General features: G+C 35.5%; 2 protein-coding genes across 5 annotated transcripts; one reads left to right on the top strand and one right to left on the bottom strand.

Annotated features, from left to right (window-relative positions):
- Nucleotides 1-795: 795 nt before the first annotated feature.
- Nucleotides 796-6,929, top strand: LOC144555660 (putative U-box domain-containing protein 42). 4 transcript variants are annotated; one of them, XM_078304064.1, is made up of 9 exons: nucleotides 796-875; nucleotides 1,466-1,884; nucleotides 2,200-2,591; nucleotides 2,855-3,060; nucleotides 3,197-3,506; nucleotides 4,206-4,621; nucleotides 4,891-5,381; nucleotides 5,755-6,262; nucleotides 6,515-6,929. In XM_078304064.1, the coding sequence occupies exons 2-9, from the start codon at nucleotides 1,466-1,468 to the stop codon at nucleotides 6,794-6,796; spliced, it is 3,024 nt and encodes a 1,007-aa protein (XP_078160190.1). In that variant the 5' UTR covers nucleotides 796-875; the 3' UTR covers nucleotides 6,797-6,929. The 4 variants fall into 4 exon arrangements, with proteins under 4 accessions (XP_078160190.1, XP_078160191.1, XP_078160188.1 ...); XM_078304065.1 differs by lacking the exon at nucleotides 796-875 and adding an exon at nucleotides 971-1,318 and having other exon boundaries at nucleotides 5,770-6,262; XM_078304062.1 differs by lacking the exon at nucleotides 796-875 and adding an exon at nucleotides 971-1,318.
- Nucleotides 6,930-8,609: 1,680 nt separating this feature from the next.
- On the bottom strand, nucleotides 8,610-12,389 carry LOC144555659 (transcription factor bHLH49-like). Its single transcript, XM_078304061.1, has 7 exons — nucleotides 11,260-12,389; nucleotides 10,403-10,609; nucleotides 10,249-10,314; nucleotides 9,899-9,967; nucleotides 9,739-9,810; nucleotides 9,142-9,333; nucleotides 8,610-9,048 (listed from the first exon to the last, which is right to left on the bottom strand). The coding sequence occupies exons 1-7, from the start codon at nucleotides 11,725-11,727 to the stop codon at nucleotides 8,938-8,940; spliced, it is 1,185 nt and encodes a 394-aa protein (XP_078160187.1). The 5' UTR covers nucleotides 11,728-12,389; the 3' UTR covers nucleotides 8,610-8,937.
- Nucleotides 12,390-14,603: the final 2,214 nt, after the last annotated feature.

Here is a 14,603-nt window from a genome sequence, read left to right as displayed (position 1 = left end):
AAAGCGAAACATAGTTAATGGGTCGAACGGGGGTTAAACGGATCAGGAACCAATCCATATATATCTCATCAGGTCAAAGAATCATTAACTCAATGGAACATATTCGTAAATCAAATCCACAAAGTCATGAATCAACTACCACAATGTCGGAAAATAATTAAATCTGCTGTTATTCCAATGGAATAATTGGAACCTGTATTTTTCTAACCAATACATTGCTTCAAAGATTTTTAATATGGTTCAAGCTAGGCTTGGTCACTAATTTCCTAGTACCTAAATATTCGTCTTATTTGTGTTTGGAGCTTTGTCTCCCGATGTAATGGAGCTTTGTCTCGATCGAGGACCTGCTTAATTTATAAACCGTTAGTTACATATATAAGATGTAGTCAAGCACTGTTGCTTAATATACAACAATCTGACATTAAGATGTGGTCAAGCCCTGGCACGGATCGCCATGATATGCATATTATCATAGCCTCACTCAAAATTTATATTTATATTAATGTTTTCACATAATATACAACAATCTGACATTGTAATTAGGTTTATTAAAAAAATGTCATAAAGGAGTTCTTACACCATCCAATTTTGTAGAAGAAGTCTAATTACCAAGACCTATTCTGTTCAATAGGAATAAAAGATGAAGTTGCATAAGATGTTCAACCAATCAGGAACTAAAGGGTAAAAATAAAAAAAAAAAGCGGGCCAGAGCAATACATTTACTAAAAAAAGGAGATTAAAAAATGTTCCTGATTTCTTTCGTTCTAGTTTTTTGACTGTGTCAATGCAGACATTGATGGAGGGTACAAAATTATAAAGAAAATAAGACTTGTAACTTATTTGGTCAAATTAGAAGGGGAGGTTAACATTGAGAGGTAATTAAGAAAAAAATCAAATAGAGGTTTTGAACTTACCACCTACTTTTTGTTGATTGTTATATTCTAATCTTTCTCTTTGTATATACCCTAATTTAGAAAATATTATGTTGTTGAAGTTCAGAAGAGGTTAACGGGCTCTATCCATTAGTCATAATTTATTTTTGTTATTTCCTCTCCCTCCATATCACTTCTACTACCCATTAACCAAATCTGATAGAAGTGTGTTGCAAATTGATATAACATCCTTTTAAATCTTCATCAGCTACTCAAGTGGAACTTATTTCCCTGTTTCTTCTCTGTCTTGCCTTGTATGTGTTAGTCTCTCTCTCTGCCTCCCCCTCCCTCCCTCCTCCCCCCCCCCCCCCCCCCCCCCCCCTTTGGTTGTAAGCAAGGGTTTATGCTATTCCGGTCAGTGGTACGCAAAATCTGCCATTGAATAGGTCACATTTATGATCACTTTTCTTTATTTTTACGAGTTCAATCTTCTTAAAATTTTGATTATATTTTAAAATGTTCAAAAAGAGACATTTATCATGTTATAAGTACAAACATATTATGATTTCTTCTTTTATTTTCATTTATTCCAGATGAATGGCGACAGGCGTCAAAGAGTGGGAGTCTCAGAATCGATTCGAAGCACGATATCAGAAGTGATGAACTCGGTTGCCACGGTCGAATCAGAACAAGAGAAGCTCTTAGAAGTAGGCAGCTACCTGCACCGGGTTTCCCCTTCCATAACAGAGCTCCAATCAAACCCAAACCCGCCTCCTGTACTTGCTCAGATTCTTCAATCCCTATCAACTAACGTCAACAACGCCAAGGACCTTGTTGCGAAATGCAGCCGGGTAGCACAATTCGACCCGGATGAATATATGAGGTCCATTATCGAGAATCTGCAGAAGGTAATCCTGGCAATTGGGGATGATCTGAGTAAGATACCCGCATCCGCTTTCGAGGACAACAAATATGCCAGTACAGCACTCAATTCCCTCGCACAAGAAATGCAGTAAGTGCTTTTTTTTTTTTTTGTTAACTGACAAGGAATTGTATTTTACAAAATAAAAATTCAGTAGTTTGCAAAGTACCATAGTTACAATTGCAAACCGGCATAGCAGGTGCTGAATCTATCTGGTATATATGGTGTCTTTTCCCTGAAAGGGTAATTAAACCTTTGTTAATCTATTAACCAATTTACACTTGCTGAAACATACCAGCTCAGTTTTATATAAAACTGGCTCATGCAGTATAAAATATATAGAAAATCAATTTGTAGCAACTGATGATGAGTAAATAAATAAATATCCTAAATTAATCATGACAGGAGCACACAGCTCTACAAGAACAGCAGTTTTATTTCAGAGGCTCAATCCATGTCTGACTCGGTACAGATGCGGGACCCGCGATTGGGAGACTTCATCCCCAGGGAAAGCAGCTACAGGGGGGCGGAGCATGTCGAGCCTTTGTACGACTCCTTTTTCTGCCCAATTACCAAGAAAATCATGATTGACCCAGCGACGATAGAAAGCGGCATAACATATGAAAAATCTGCGATTTTGGAACTATTCGAGAAGCAGGAGACTGCATCTGAGCCGCTGACTTGTCCTGTTACTGGAATGAAGATGGAGAGCAAGAACTTGAACACGAATGTGGCCTTGAAGGCAACGATTTCTGAGTGGGTTCTGAGAACTGAGATCACCAGGATAAAAGTAGCAGGTGAATAACTTTTTTAGTTTTCTAAAAGTTCCATCGAAACGAATTAACAGTGTTGCCAGTGACTCCCAAAACTTGGCATATGTGCGGTTTCTGTTGTCTACAGTATATAATGTTTTGTCATATTTTCAGAATGTGATGTATATAACAAGCATTAATTTAAAGTTCTGGATTTAGCTAACATCCGTGTTGTGCTAAATTTCAAAATTTCTCCTCTTTGGTCTTTACTATTCATTCTGATTGCCAGAACTATATTTTGACATAAGGTAATGAGCTGATAAAAGGAGACAGGGTGTATGATGCCATACAAGAACTGAAGTCGCTTTCTATGATAAGAAAAAAGAACATCGATCATATGCACAGCACCGGCGTAACAAAGATACTAACAAAGTACTTGGAGAGCATCGATGTGACTATAAGATGTGAGACCTTGGAGCTGCTATTTATGCTGATTCAAGATAAAGAAGGAAAGGTTTGATAATGCAATTGTAAAAGTAATAAAACAGAGAAAAAAAATAACTGATTTTTTTCTTAGTTCATACCAAATTATACCAGACACAAATTACTATGTCAAGTAATCGAGCATACGGCTGTCATTCCGTTTCTAGGAAATGATGGGTAAAACAAAAGCAATCCAAGCAGCAGCAAAGCTTATATCGAGCAGCAACTCAACAGAGAAGAGCTTGGCACTCTCTTTCTTACAAGAGGCCACCAAGTCGGAGTTCCTCGGGAGAATGGTCGGGCACACAAACAGTGCGATTTTGATGCTAGTCACCACAAAATTCAACGAATCCACTGATCTCGAGGCTGCCAGTAAAGCATCAGAGATACTAAAAAACATGGAGAAACGAGCAAAAAATATGAAGTACATGGCGCTTAACGGCTACTTGGATCCCCTCTTGACTAATTTTGTGGAAGGTAGATCTACTTGTTAGATTTCAGTTGTGGGTCAGGTTAAATGAGGTACCAAGTTTAAATATTAGGCTATTCCCCTGTAGTTTCAAATAAAATATATAATAAGTTGGCGGTAATATAGGCTGATTACAAGTACAATTTGTACCTGGTATTGCTATCTCGGTACGTGCCAGGGCTAGCAGTACGAGGTACATAATATATGCTGATGGGTTTTATCAGGCCCAAATTGGTTCGGCCCAAACAAGGCCTACAAACCTATGGATAAAATACTGTGAGGTACTGAGACCGGGAAGACTTGTCTATTTCTATTTCTCGCATGCTCTGCCATTTGTAGTGCTTATTTTGATTTGAACCTTGAAAAATATGAGTGCTGGGACCTCTCTATTGAAACATTGCAGGACGGCAATAAAAAAAAAAAAAAAAAATCAGAATTTTATGGTGGGTGGCGCTTACAAAGTGCTTGATGATTTTTTTCTTAGAGTGCTTGTGAGGTGTTTGACGAATTGTTTCATAGACATCTATGATGCAGAACAACCCAACCAATACAGGCTATTGCGGTTATACTTGTTCTTTCTTTGACATTGACAGTAGAGATCTAATTTCAGAAAGTAAGAAGAACACCAAAAAATGGCCGGAAAAAGGTCAAAGATAAAGGAAAAAGAATTAATGTTCCTTGACAATTAAATAAAATATTGAAATCAGGTACTGAGGAGATGCAAATGGAGATGGTGGGTTACCTAAGTGAGCTGGCGCAGAAGCAGGATATATGCTTCACAGTGGCACAAGAAAGACGTGCTTGTGAGACCTTGATTCACATGGTACGTACCAAGGCTACCCCCACAGGTACCGCCACAACCGAAAGTGAAGTCTCTGCTGCCACTATAGACACCAAGAAGTCAGCTGTGCGCAAGGCGGCATTTGACGTGCTTCTTTCTATTTCCTCTCACAAGTCTAATGCGACGTCCCTTGTAGATGCTGGGGTTGTACCGGTAATGGTAGAGGAATTATTTTTGAGAACTCCTGGAGATGGCAACCCCTTCCCTCCTAAAATCTCTGCTTCTGGCGTTCTTGCCAATTTGCTCGAGTCTGAACCAGACATCGATCCAAACATAATTCAGGTATCATACTTGAATACTCATGTATTTGATTTTTAACTTTTGAGACATACTTACTAAAATATATGCCTGACTCTCATATCTAAATGTTCCTTTGCTAGTAATTAAATACTCTTTTGGCTAAAAATAGTTCACGATTTGTCAAAAAGCGCCCATTATAGATATCACCAAAATAACCCTTTATTTCACATGGTCCTTTTCAACTGCATTTGACGAGGATAGTACTTGAATCTTTCTAAGTTTGATCTCACCTCTCTGTGCCTGTACAACAGGTTAACAAGAATGGCCATAAGCTCAGCTCTCAGTACACTATGTATAACTTTGCTCATATGCTCAAGAATTCAATGCCAGAACAACTCAACATCAACATTGTCCGTATCCTTCTTGCTCTAAGTTCAAAACCAAAACCGCTAACCTCAATTGTGGCCGTTGCACGAGAAACCGAGATGGTCCAAACAGTTATCGAGCTCCTGGATGCGACATCAGAAGATCTCTCTGTGGCTGCAGTGAAACTACTAGCCGTGTTGTGCCCTCACATTGGTAATACCATAGCAGATCACCTGTGCAATGCACAGGGGCGACAACGTAATTTGGTTAACAGGTTGGGACCTGGTAGAATCAAGGAGAAGCATGCTGAATGGTCTAAATTTTTGGCCAAGCTTCCGCATCAAAATATAACATTTAATTTGTACCTGCTTCGTCAAGGCGCCATCCCCGTGGTTGTCAATCGAATTCACGAGATTTTGCATGGAGCATCAGGCAGGTAAGATTGCAGTCCTATTTGACCTTGATTTTTGTTGGATTTAAATTTTCTTTTGTTTTGTTTCATGGTTGTTTAAGGCATTACGTTAAGAATATAAAAACCAAATGAGTGCAAGAACCAGCCTTTGTAACGTCAAGGCAACGCTCTCTGTGTGATCATAGTTTCAAAATCCATTTGGAGATCTCTTGTGGATATTTAAAGTTCGGAGGGTTTGGTTCTCATCATTTGAGTTCTGAATTGACTTATTTTTACACATTTCTATGCTAAAATCTATTATCTAGCATAAAATAAGTCTAGTCTCCTTATGCTTTGCATCATCTTGATATAAATACGAATTCAAAAATTCATAACTCAAAGTTTTTCATCTCTGAAGTTGCAAACTTTCTAGATTTGCAAAGCTTTACATGGAAGGCCTAGTCGGCATCATAGTTCGTTTCACGACAACGATGTATGACCCCGAGATAATGACAGCTGTCATGGAGAACCACCTGATGCATGTCTTCAATGAACTCATGGTTCGCCACACATACTGTGAAGAGGTCCAGGGGCTTGCATGCAGTGGGATCATGAACCTCGCTTCGTTATCCATCAACCTCTCCAAGCCTATGGAGGAACAGAAGCAACCTGTCAAAAGGAAGGGATTTTTAAACAAGGTGCTCTCAAAAACCTCACAAAAAGAACTCGTCATGAAAGTCATGGTGCTGTGCCCGGTTCACCGTGGTGTATGCAGCGTCAACGGCACCTTTTGCATCATAGAGGCCAGTTCAGTTGAGAGGCTTCTCTATTGTCTTGAAAACGAGAATGAGAAGGTTGTCGTAGGAGCCTTGGGTGCACTTAGCACATTACTTGAGGATAAGGTTGACGTTGAGAAGGGCATACAGGTAATATTAATCAATTAATTTTTTATTTGAATTAATTATGGATTAAAACATGAATATTACATATGGAATATCATAATATTATGCCTTAGACTCTCGCATAAGGCCTCATTTTGGACTGATATTTTCCTGATTCAATATCAGATTAGCCAATTATATGCTCAAATTAAAGCTTTTACAAAGTTTTAACTTGTAAAAAAAAATTGGACAAAGTGAGCAAGTTAGTCTTCCTGTTTTTTTTTATAATCTTAACAGATAATACATGAGCGAGACGGGGTACACCGTGTGTTGAGGGTCTTGAGGGAGCACAAAGATGAGTCAATTTGTTACAAGGCCTTTTGGATTATTGAGAGGTGTTTGTTGAGAGGCAGTGAAGAGGTGGTCAAGGTAATAAGTACCAATCGGATGCTGCCAGGTCGGCTTGTGACTGCATTTCACAGTGGGGATGGTGACATGAGGAAAGTGACTGATAACATACTCCAGCGGTTGCACCACATACCCGATCACTCGAGGAGCTTCGCATCCATGGAAATGTAAAATCAATAGAACTTAATGTTTGTGCTTTTGTTGTATGTATTGTAGCACTGGTATATGTATATAGTTTTTGTTTTCTTTTGGTACGTTTGGCAATTTGGTTTGGAATGCTATCAGTAAATTTTGCCTTTCTGTATTCTATTTTTTAAATTTTGGCATTCAACAATGCTGAAACATACTTGGATAGCAATAAAAAGTAGTGCATGTGGGCACAGGCAAAGAGGAAAAGTAAAAAACAGGGAATTTCTCAAAGGAGGGAGGGGGAAGGTTTGGGGGTTTTGATAATGAACTAGTTGAAAGCATCTACTTTTAACATCTATGGAGGAATTTAAGCAATTTCAAGAGAAGTTATAATTTTGCTCACTCAGGGAAGCTCACCCATCAATGGGCATACGCCATGTCATCTACATGTGCCAATCATTCTTATACATGGCTTAAACCTAACACAAGCTAGGTTGATGCTTGTGGGCATTACTGCGCACGCCTATTGGTGGCTGAGCCTAGAGCAAGCTATGCCAGGAGCAATTGTTATTGCTCCTTTTTCAAGAATTGGGAGAGTACTCTTGCAAATTGCCATCTTAGGATGTGATGTGTTCATTTTTGAATGTTTTCTTCTTCTTCTTTTTAATTGATTGTACAGTTGGACTACAAGTTTGTGGTAGTTTTAGGATGAACGGTTGGTGAATGAAGGGAGATTCATTGTGAAAGGAGCGCTTTTTTAACTTTTAACTCAACTTCTGCTGTGATTCTGTTGTACATTGATGATTTGCTTTTGTTTATGTATTATTCTGCTTATTTTCAGAGATTTTTTATGCATATTCATAAAAGATTATTCACAACTTTACAATGCAAAATAAGGAGCCAGGATAGTAAACAGAATTCTTTACTCTTTAGTGAAACCTATTTTCCAATGCACAAAAGAGACCAAGGAAATTGAAGCCCTCTACTAATTCATTATTATTTACTTTTGGAATATATACCAGTCCTTGTTTCTATTTAATATTGAGATATTCAGACACATCTTATTCTGAAGTTAAGGGTCATTTGCTAAATAATACCACCTGCAAAATTCTGGTTCATGTGATCCCAAATCCTGTCTTATTATTTGGCTCAATTGATGGAATTATTCTTTCATAAGTGCATGAATTTCTGTTATTTCTATCATAAATTTATATAGCATCGGTTGTCCTTGTCAATCGAATGAAACAACAAAAGGACAAATAATTAAATAAACAAAGCAGCATCGGTACCATACCCTTGTAACCATTCAAAACGACTAATTTTGGCAAAGAAAGAGACCAAAAAGCGTCCACTATTAACAGATACATTTATGTTTTCGATGTGAATGAGCTTAGATTTAGATCTCATCCTTGAGAATAACTACATGATCAAAAAAATTCCATGGACAAATAACATGTTTTGGTAAAAGTTCATTGATCTCTGAATTTTCCAGTAATTAGTGGTCAAGCGGCATGCATGCCATGATTCTCTACAGTTAGGTGAAATTAGTTCATTCTCAAGGTTTTTCTAGATCGGGTTTCTCTTTCTGCACATAAACCAGTTTGTGTTATACCTTTGTCTACCCTTGCAATCCATATATTGTGTATTGTTGATGAAATTGATCGAGAATTTACCGTTTTGGCAGCAACCTGTACAAGTAAATATGGATTTGCTTTGCTTGTTTCCTTTTGCTTTTTCTTTAGAATCTTCAAAATAATCAAACTCACATAATATAGGGGCATAAAATTCTCTCAAAAGATTTTCTTGTGAAGAAACAAAAGCAAAAGTTACATAAACATCAACATGCTATCATGAAGAATTGAATACTTAATTCAGTAAATATATATTTTGATAAAGAAGATTAACATCATTTTTGTTCATTCTAAGCTATGTATAGAAAATGGTTCCAACAATATCCACATGACAGTCTTTTCATGATAAACCCTTTTGTAATTGCAAATAGAAATTCTGTCTCTCTACACTGGTACCCTTTCATGAATTTAGAAGGTACTCCTTAATTGCATCTCTAACTTTTTTTAGAAAAAAAAGAAGGTACTAGAAAAGTTATACACGGGTCTTTTGAGGAGATAGCACTAAGAGGCTCAATACTTTATTACTAATTGAGTTCTCTTTTTGTGAAAACTTCAACTAGACATATTGTTTGCATTTGGCATTTCAGCTCGGGCATAATTGTTTAAATCTTGGAAAGCAACTTGCATTAAATTTTGATAGTCACCATCCCAAGCATTGGACATCTGCTCACAAAAGAAAAAGAAAAAAAAAATCATTTACGTAGTTATATTCTCTGGATTTGTGAGTGTGTTGTGTGTGCATTTTTCTATAAGAACCTGAGTCAGAGGCTCCTTCAATCCAGTGTTAGAGATCAGTTGAGCATTAGCTATTCTTCTAAGTGCATCAGCTGAGTCAACAATACCGGCCATACCATGTAGCAGATTCTGCTGAGAACGATGCAATTGGGTTTGACTCTGATCTGACAAGTAGGCCATTGAGGATGATGGGCCCACATGGGGGTCAAATAACTGCTTGCAATAAGGGTTCATAAGATAAATATATTATTTAATTTTCATCAATTGTTATTATTATTATTGTTATTATTATTATTATTATTATTATTATTATTATTATTATTATTATTATTATTATTTTTATTAATATTAATATTATTATTATTATTATTTTGTAATTATTTTATTTTTATATTCCTAACCAAGATTGTAATACCGATGGTACTAGAGTAATTAGGCCAAAGCATGAGAAACTGTTTTTTAAATCAGTACTGCAGTTATTGAACCTTCATTGTGTATATATCACAACAATGCAGGCAAATTCGAAACAAACCTAGATTTGGCTGGCATAGTACGAAATTAGCTGGTATATAATACGTATCTTTAAATACCAGAATCTTATATTAATAGTTTACTTACACTTTTGGAAAGAATGCCTTCTATGTTAAAGTCAAGTCGTGGGTTTATGGCCGAAAGTTTCATTGATAAAAACTGCAAAAGAAAAATAAGGAAAGAAAAGTATATAAATAACCTAATTTGGAAACAATGTACGTACAAGAAAAAAAAATTAAATTCTTACCTCAACCTGCCGTTGTAAAGATTGCACATAATTGATTATTTCATCCAGCATGACAGCCTTTCCTGTCACCTTAAGTTCAGAAAATTCTATTAAAATTATATCACACCTGTCTTGGTACCATATCATTCTGCAAACTCAAATTAAGTTATTGAATTTCGTGTTCTTTGCTTATTTTTCTGTCAGCTAGTTGTTAAGCAAGAACAAAAAATTCGGTCTCATCCAAGTTTAACAAAATTTAATATTAAAATTTAAATAATTATGTTATGGTCCTACTCCTAGCATTGTATCAGTCAGGCAAGGTACAACAAAGCTGAATCAAAGTAAAAAAAAGAAAGAAAAGGAAACCTTACTTTACTACAACCAGGCACTAGGTCTTGGAGATACTTCATCCTCTCGCTAATTTTTTCCCTCCTTACCTATATAATAACAGTCACAAATTACTATCAAGCTAATATGACATCCTGAGTTGCAAATACAATTTATGTACAGAAAAGAAAAAATTACCCTTTCAGCAAGACTGTGACTATTAGTTGCTTGGCCCCGACGAGCCCTGATATGAACGTATTCATCCTTGTTAGCCATATCTGATTCATCCTTTATCTGATTTTCACTAGGTTTCTTTTTTTCTATTTTATCTTTCTCCGCAATCTCTCTTGTACAATTTGCAACTGGAGATCTCTGGGCTTCCTCCCCTTGGTTCACTCCATTTCCCTTAATTTTTCCAAAATTGCTTGTACACTTCAGTTTTTTTATCTTTGGATTTGTTAAATTTTAAGTTGCGCACAACAGGATATACCGATATAGCATACTATTGGTCTTCTTATGGGTCCTATACTCTTTTTATGTACAATGCCTTGGGTATAATGGTTCTTATGTTATTGTTTACAGATTCATTTATAATGGATTGACTTGACAATTTAAACAACAAATTTCAAATTAACTGATAAAATGTTCAATGTTAGAAAATGTTTATACACATGTTGTTAGTATTATAGATCATTAGGTTGGCTATGTATTAATTTTCATATAATTTGTGTTTCATTTCACATTCTATCATAGTCCGCTATATATAGACCATTCTAATTTTTAGTTCGTTTGATAAATGGTAAAATTGCATCAATATCAATTTTTATATGCATGATATAAATATAGTATATATCACATGTTAAATTTAAATTTCAAAATTATAAGTTACTTTTACAATTGTCAAAATTGTCAAACCACTCTATAGTCAATGGATCTCAATTTTTTTAGTTTCATTTTCAATGCCTTCTTTACCTTATTTTTAGGTGCACTGAAATTGACCCTTCATTGAATTTCTCTACAAAATAAGCGTGTAATACAATTGAAAAGGAATTTACCTGATTGGATCTCTTTCTCTTCTTAGCATTAGCCACACTGGTTCCCTCTTCCTGGCCACAGCCTCCACTGGAAGCACCCTCTCCAGTTTCTTTCCTCTCCAATCCTCTCCTGTTAATACCATCTTCAACCAAATTCTCTGATCTCTTACTCTGATCAAGCACAGAATTGTTAATGGACCCCAACATTGCACTCACATTGGCCCCATTGAAGCACGAGTACTTTGCGGCTCGTTCGATAAATCCCGAATCAGCTTGTATGTCAGAGATGCTAGGTGGAAGAAAAGAACCCAGTTTTGGAAATTGACCCAATGGGTTTTGATCCCATCCCAAATTGGGACCTGAAGTACCCGGTATTGCATTCCAAGAGAGATCTGGCATACTGGTACCAGCTAGAAAACCAGCATTTTGGTAGTTTAGCCTGTACCCATTTTTCTCCAATTCAAACTTATCCTTGTCATTTATTTCCATTTACTTGGGACTTATCTTTGAATACAAAAGAGCAAGCTTGCTGATGAACTCAGTGAAAGCAAAGGATTGATTGAAGAGGGAAAGATTCAAATATTTTTTGTTGTTTTTCTTTCTGCTTTGTATAATATGTAGTTGCCAGTGGTGAAGCACGGGGAATTGAAATAAAATAGGAGGTCAAAAGGGGACAGAGGAAACAGCTGTAACCAGCTGAGGTGAAAAGAATAAGCCAAGAGAGAATCTCAAAAAGGTCTGATAAATGAAACAATTCTCTCGCAGAGATTACAGGAATAAAAATCCAATCTCTTCTCTGATCTATTCTTTCGCTCTCTCTCCTCTGCGTTTAGACAGAGCTGTAAAGCTATGTACAAAAAGGAGAAATTATTGAAGTGGAACCAACAGAAACTAACCAACCACTCTCTCTTGATCTCTCTTTAATTTCTTCCAACCATGAACCTACCTCGTCAGGTAAAACTGAGAGAGAGAGAGAGAGAGAAAAAGGGGCGAGAAAAAGATACCAACTTTAGATTCCTTTTCCTGTTTCAGCCTTTCCTATTGGAAACTAGTTAAACTAAAACGCCTTCTTTCATACGAGAGAGGTTGGTGGTATTTATAATTATACACATGCTTTCTTTGATACGAGAGATGGTGTACTCCAGAATCCTTTACCTGCATCCAACTTTCATTTTTATTTTTTGAAATATATAATAAATATTATGAATTACAAAATTGACGATGTAAAAATCAGCCTTTTCATTTTATGTAGTGATGAAGAGAAGTTCAACTGTTCAAGGAATAGACTTCTATTTATTTTCATAATTTTGATATTTATATGTAACTTTCTATATATAGTTTAGATAGTTTAGAGTATAATGTTAGTGATATTATATAATTGACCGTCATTCATAGTATGATTTTTTTTTATAATTAATTCTCATTCACATTTGATCCTCATAATTTGTAAATCTGACTCCACTATTAATTCTATATGAGAAAGCAAATATATTCAAAAAATAAATTTTTATAAATATTAAATAATTAAATAATTTAACTACTAAAAAAATAATACTGATGTCGGTTTCCTCGTTATTGGCATTCAGATTTTATTGTAGAAAAAAAAAATCGGAAACTCTCTCAATTTGTAATTGGTTTTAACTTGGTCAAACTCAACAAAGTTCTAGGGAGGAGGATTTGGACTTTTGGAGTAAAGGGAGCAAACTTCAGTTGAAAGTTGAAACTATACGTTGAGATTTGTATGTTTTGATATTAGTATCTTTGTTAGAGTGTTTTTGGTAAAAGGAGATTATAGAGAAATTTAGGGACTTGATTATAAGATGTAATCTCTGTATAAGCCCAAGAAGCTCATGAATAAAATAACAATTCATTTTGGCTGAAATCTTGCCTATAAAATATAATTACAAAAGCGAAGCGTCTCAATTAAATTAAAACAGGTTTAACATTATAAGTATTAATTTCGCATCAAATAATTTTAATAGTTGGAATCTTCTTCAAAACAACAAGGGCAGTAATACAGTTGATAACCATTTATTGCCAACTTTTAGCTAACAAATTTTGGATTAATTTATAGTAATTTGCAAGGATTCTAGAGGCTTGAAACCAGGGAATAACAAAGGGAATAGAAAATGAAAAAAAAAGGTACATAGATGAAGAACTAAAGGAGAAAAGAAAGGACACATAGAGGTTGTATCTTAGCTACCTGGGATATTTGTTTACTAACTACGAGGATTAATATTTTAATTAAGTACGCTTTGGCTTTGCTTTGGGAAGCCTTTAATTATGCTGTTCAACTTTGTAACTTTTACTCAACATGCCATTGTTAATTAACTTCCAATGGGCTGCAACTCTGGCATTGCCAACTCCACACTATATATATATATATATATATATATAGGAGTAAGGCTACGGTGTTATGGGTTGCATAGAGGGTCTCTATGCAACGGCTCAATATTCGAGTTTTCAAAATTTTAACGGTTGATCCGAACCGTTCAATATGATCTCCATATGAATATGTACTTGCAAACCAAATTTTTTAGAATTTTTTTAGATTTTTAGAAAATCACTTGATCTAAAAAATTCTGCACCATTCAGATATTTGATTTTCTAAAAATCTAAAAAAATAGTAAAAAAATTCTAAAAAATATAAAATTTAGTTTGCAAGTACATATTCATATGAAGATTATGTTGAACGGTTCGGATCGACCGTTAAAATTTTGAAAACTCGAATATTGAGCCGTTGCATAGAAGCCCTCTATGCAGCCCATAGCACTGTAGCCTCTCTCTCTCTCTCTCTCTATATATATATATATATATATATTCTTGTGTGGAATTAAATGTTTCACTATAAATTGTTGCGGTATCAATTGGAATTGAACGCCTCATTGGTAACATCAGGAGTGGACCCAGAATTTTTGTCAGGAGAAGGGGGGGGGGGGGGGGGGGGTATTGGGGAAATATTGAATCAGGTTTAAATCCATTAACTAATTGAGTACTCGATAAAAAAAACAATATTTTGATTTATATTTTTCAATACCCTGACTTATAATTAATATTACCAATCATAATTCAAGAAATTTATTTTGATTTTAACACTAAATTTAACCCGAATTACAAATCAAATATCTAGAGGGGGGCCAAAAAATTTCCAGAGAGAGACAAAATCGATCGGTACCAATAGTTCACCACTAAAACTCGAAATCCAGTGGAGGAGTATCCGCCCCTGGGTAATCAAAATGTCGTTATTTTTAAAATTTACAATATCCAGTCATTTATATAACGAAAACTACTCATTTTTTTAAATAGACAAATTTATTTTATTGCAAGTTCCATCAACTGTTAAAAATACAGATTTAGTATAGTAG

Source organism: Carex rostrata, chromosome 6 (genome assembly GCF_964058835.1).
Source record: "Carex rostrata chromosome 6, lpCarRost1.2, whole genome shotgun sequence".
NCBI classification, from domain to species: domain Eukaryota; kingdom Viridiplantae; phylum Streptophyta; class Magnoliopsida; order Poales; family Cyperaceae; genus Carex; species Carex rostrata.
Note: the sequence above shows the minus strand (reverse complement) of the source record. Positions and strands in the feature narration are given on the sequence as shown.

Bases quoted from the DNA above. Each gene is read 5' to 3' on its own strand.
- LOC144555660 (XM_078304064.1), top strand. From the start codon at position 1,466: ATGAATGGCGACAGGCGTCAAAGAGTGGGAGTCTCAGAATCGATTCGA. The intron at 2,592-2,854 runs GTGAATAACTTT...TTTTGACATAAG, and splicing joins CACCAGGATAAAAGTAGCAG to GTAATGAGCTGATAAAAGGA. The intron at 3,507-4,205 runs GTAGATCTACTT...TATTGAAATCAG, and splicing joins CTTGACTAATTTTGTGGAAG to GTACTGAGGAGATGCAAATG.
- LOC144555659 (XM_078304061.1), bottom strand. From the start codon at position 11,727: ATGGAAATAAATGACAAGGATAAGTTTGAATTGGAGAAAAATGGGTAC. The intron at 10,315-10,402 runs GTAATTTTTTCT...GTTATTATATAG, and splicing joins GTCACAGTCTTGCTGAAAGG to GTAAGGAGGGAAAAAATTAG. The intron at 9,968-10,248 runs GTAAGGTTTCCT...TCTGAACTTAAG, and splicing joins TAGTGCCTGGTTGTAGTAAA to GTGACAGGAAAGGCTGTCAT.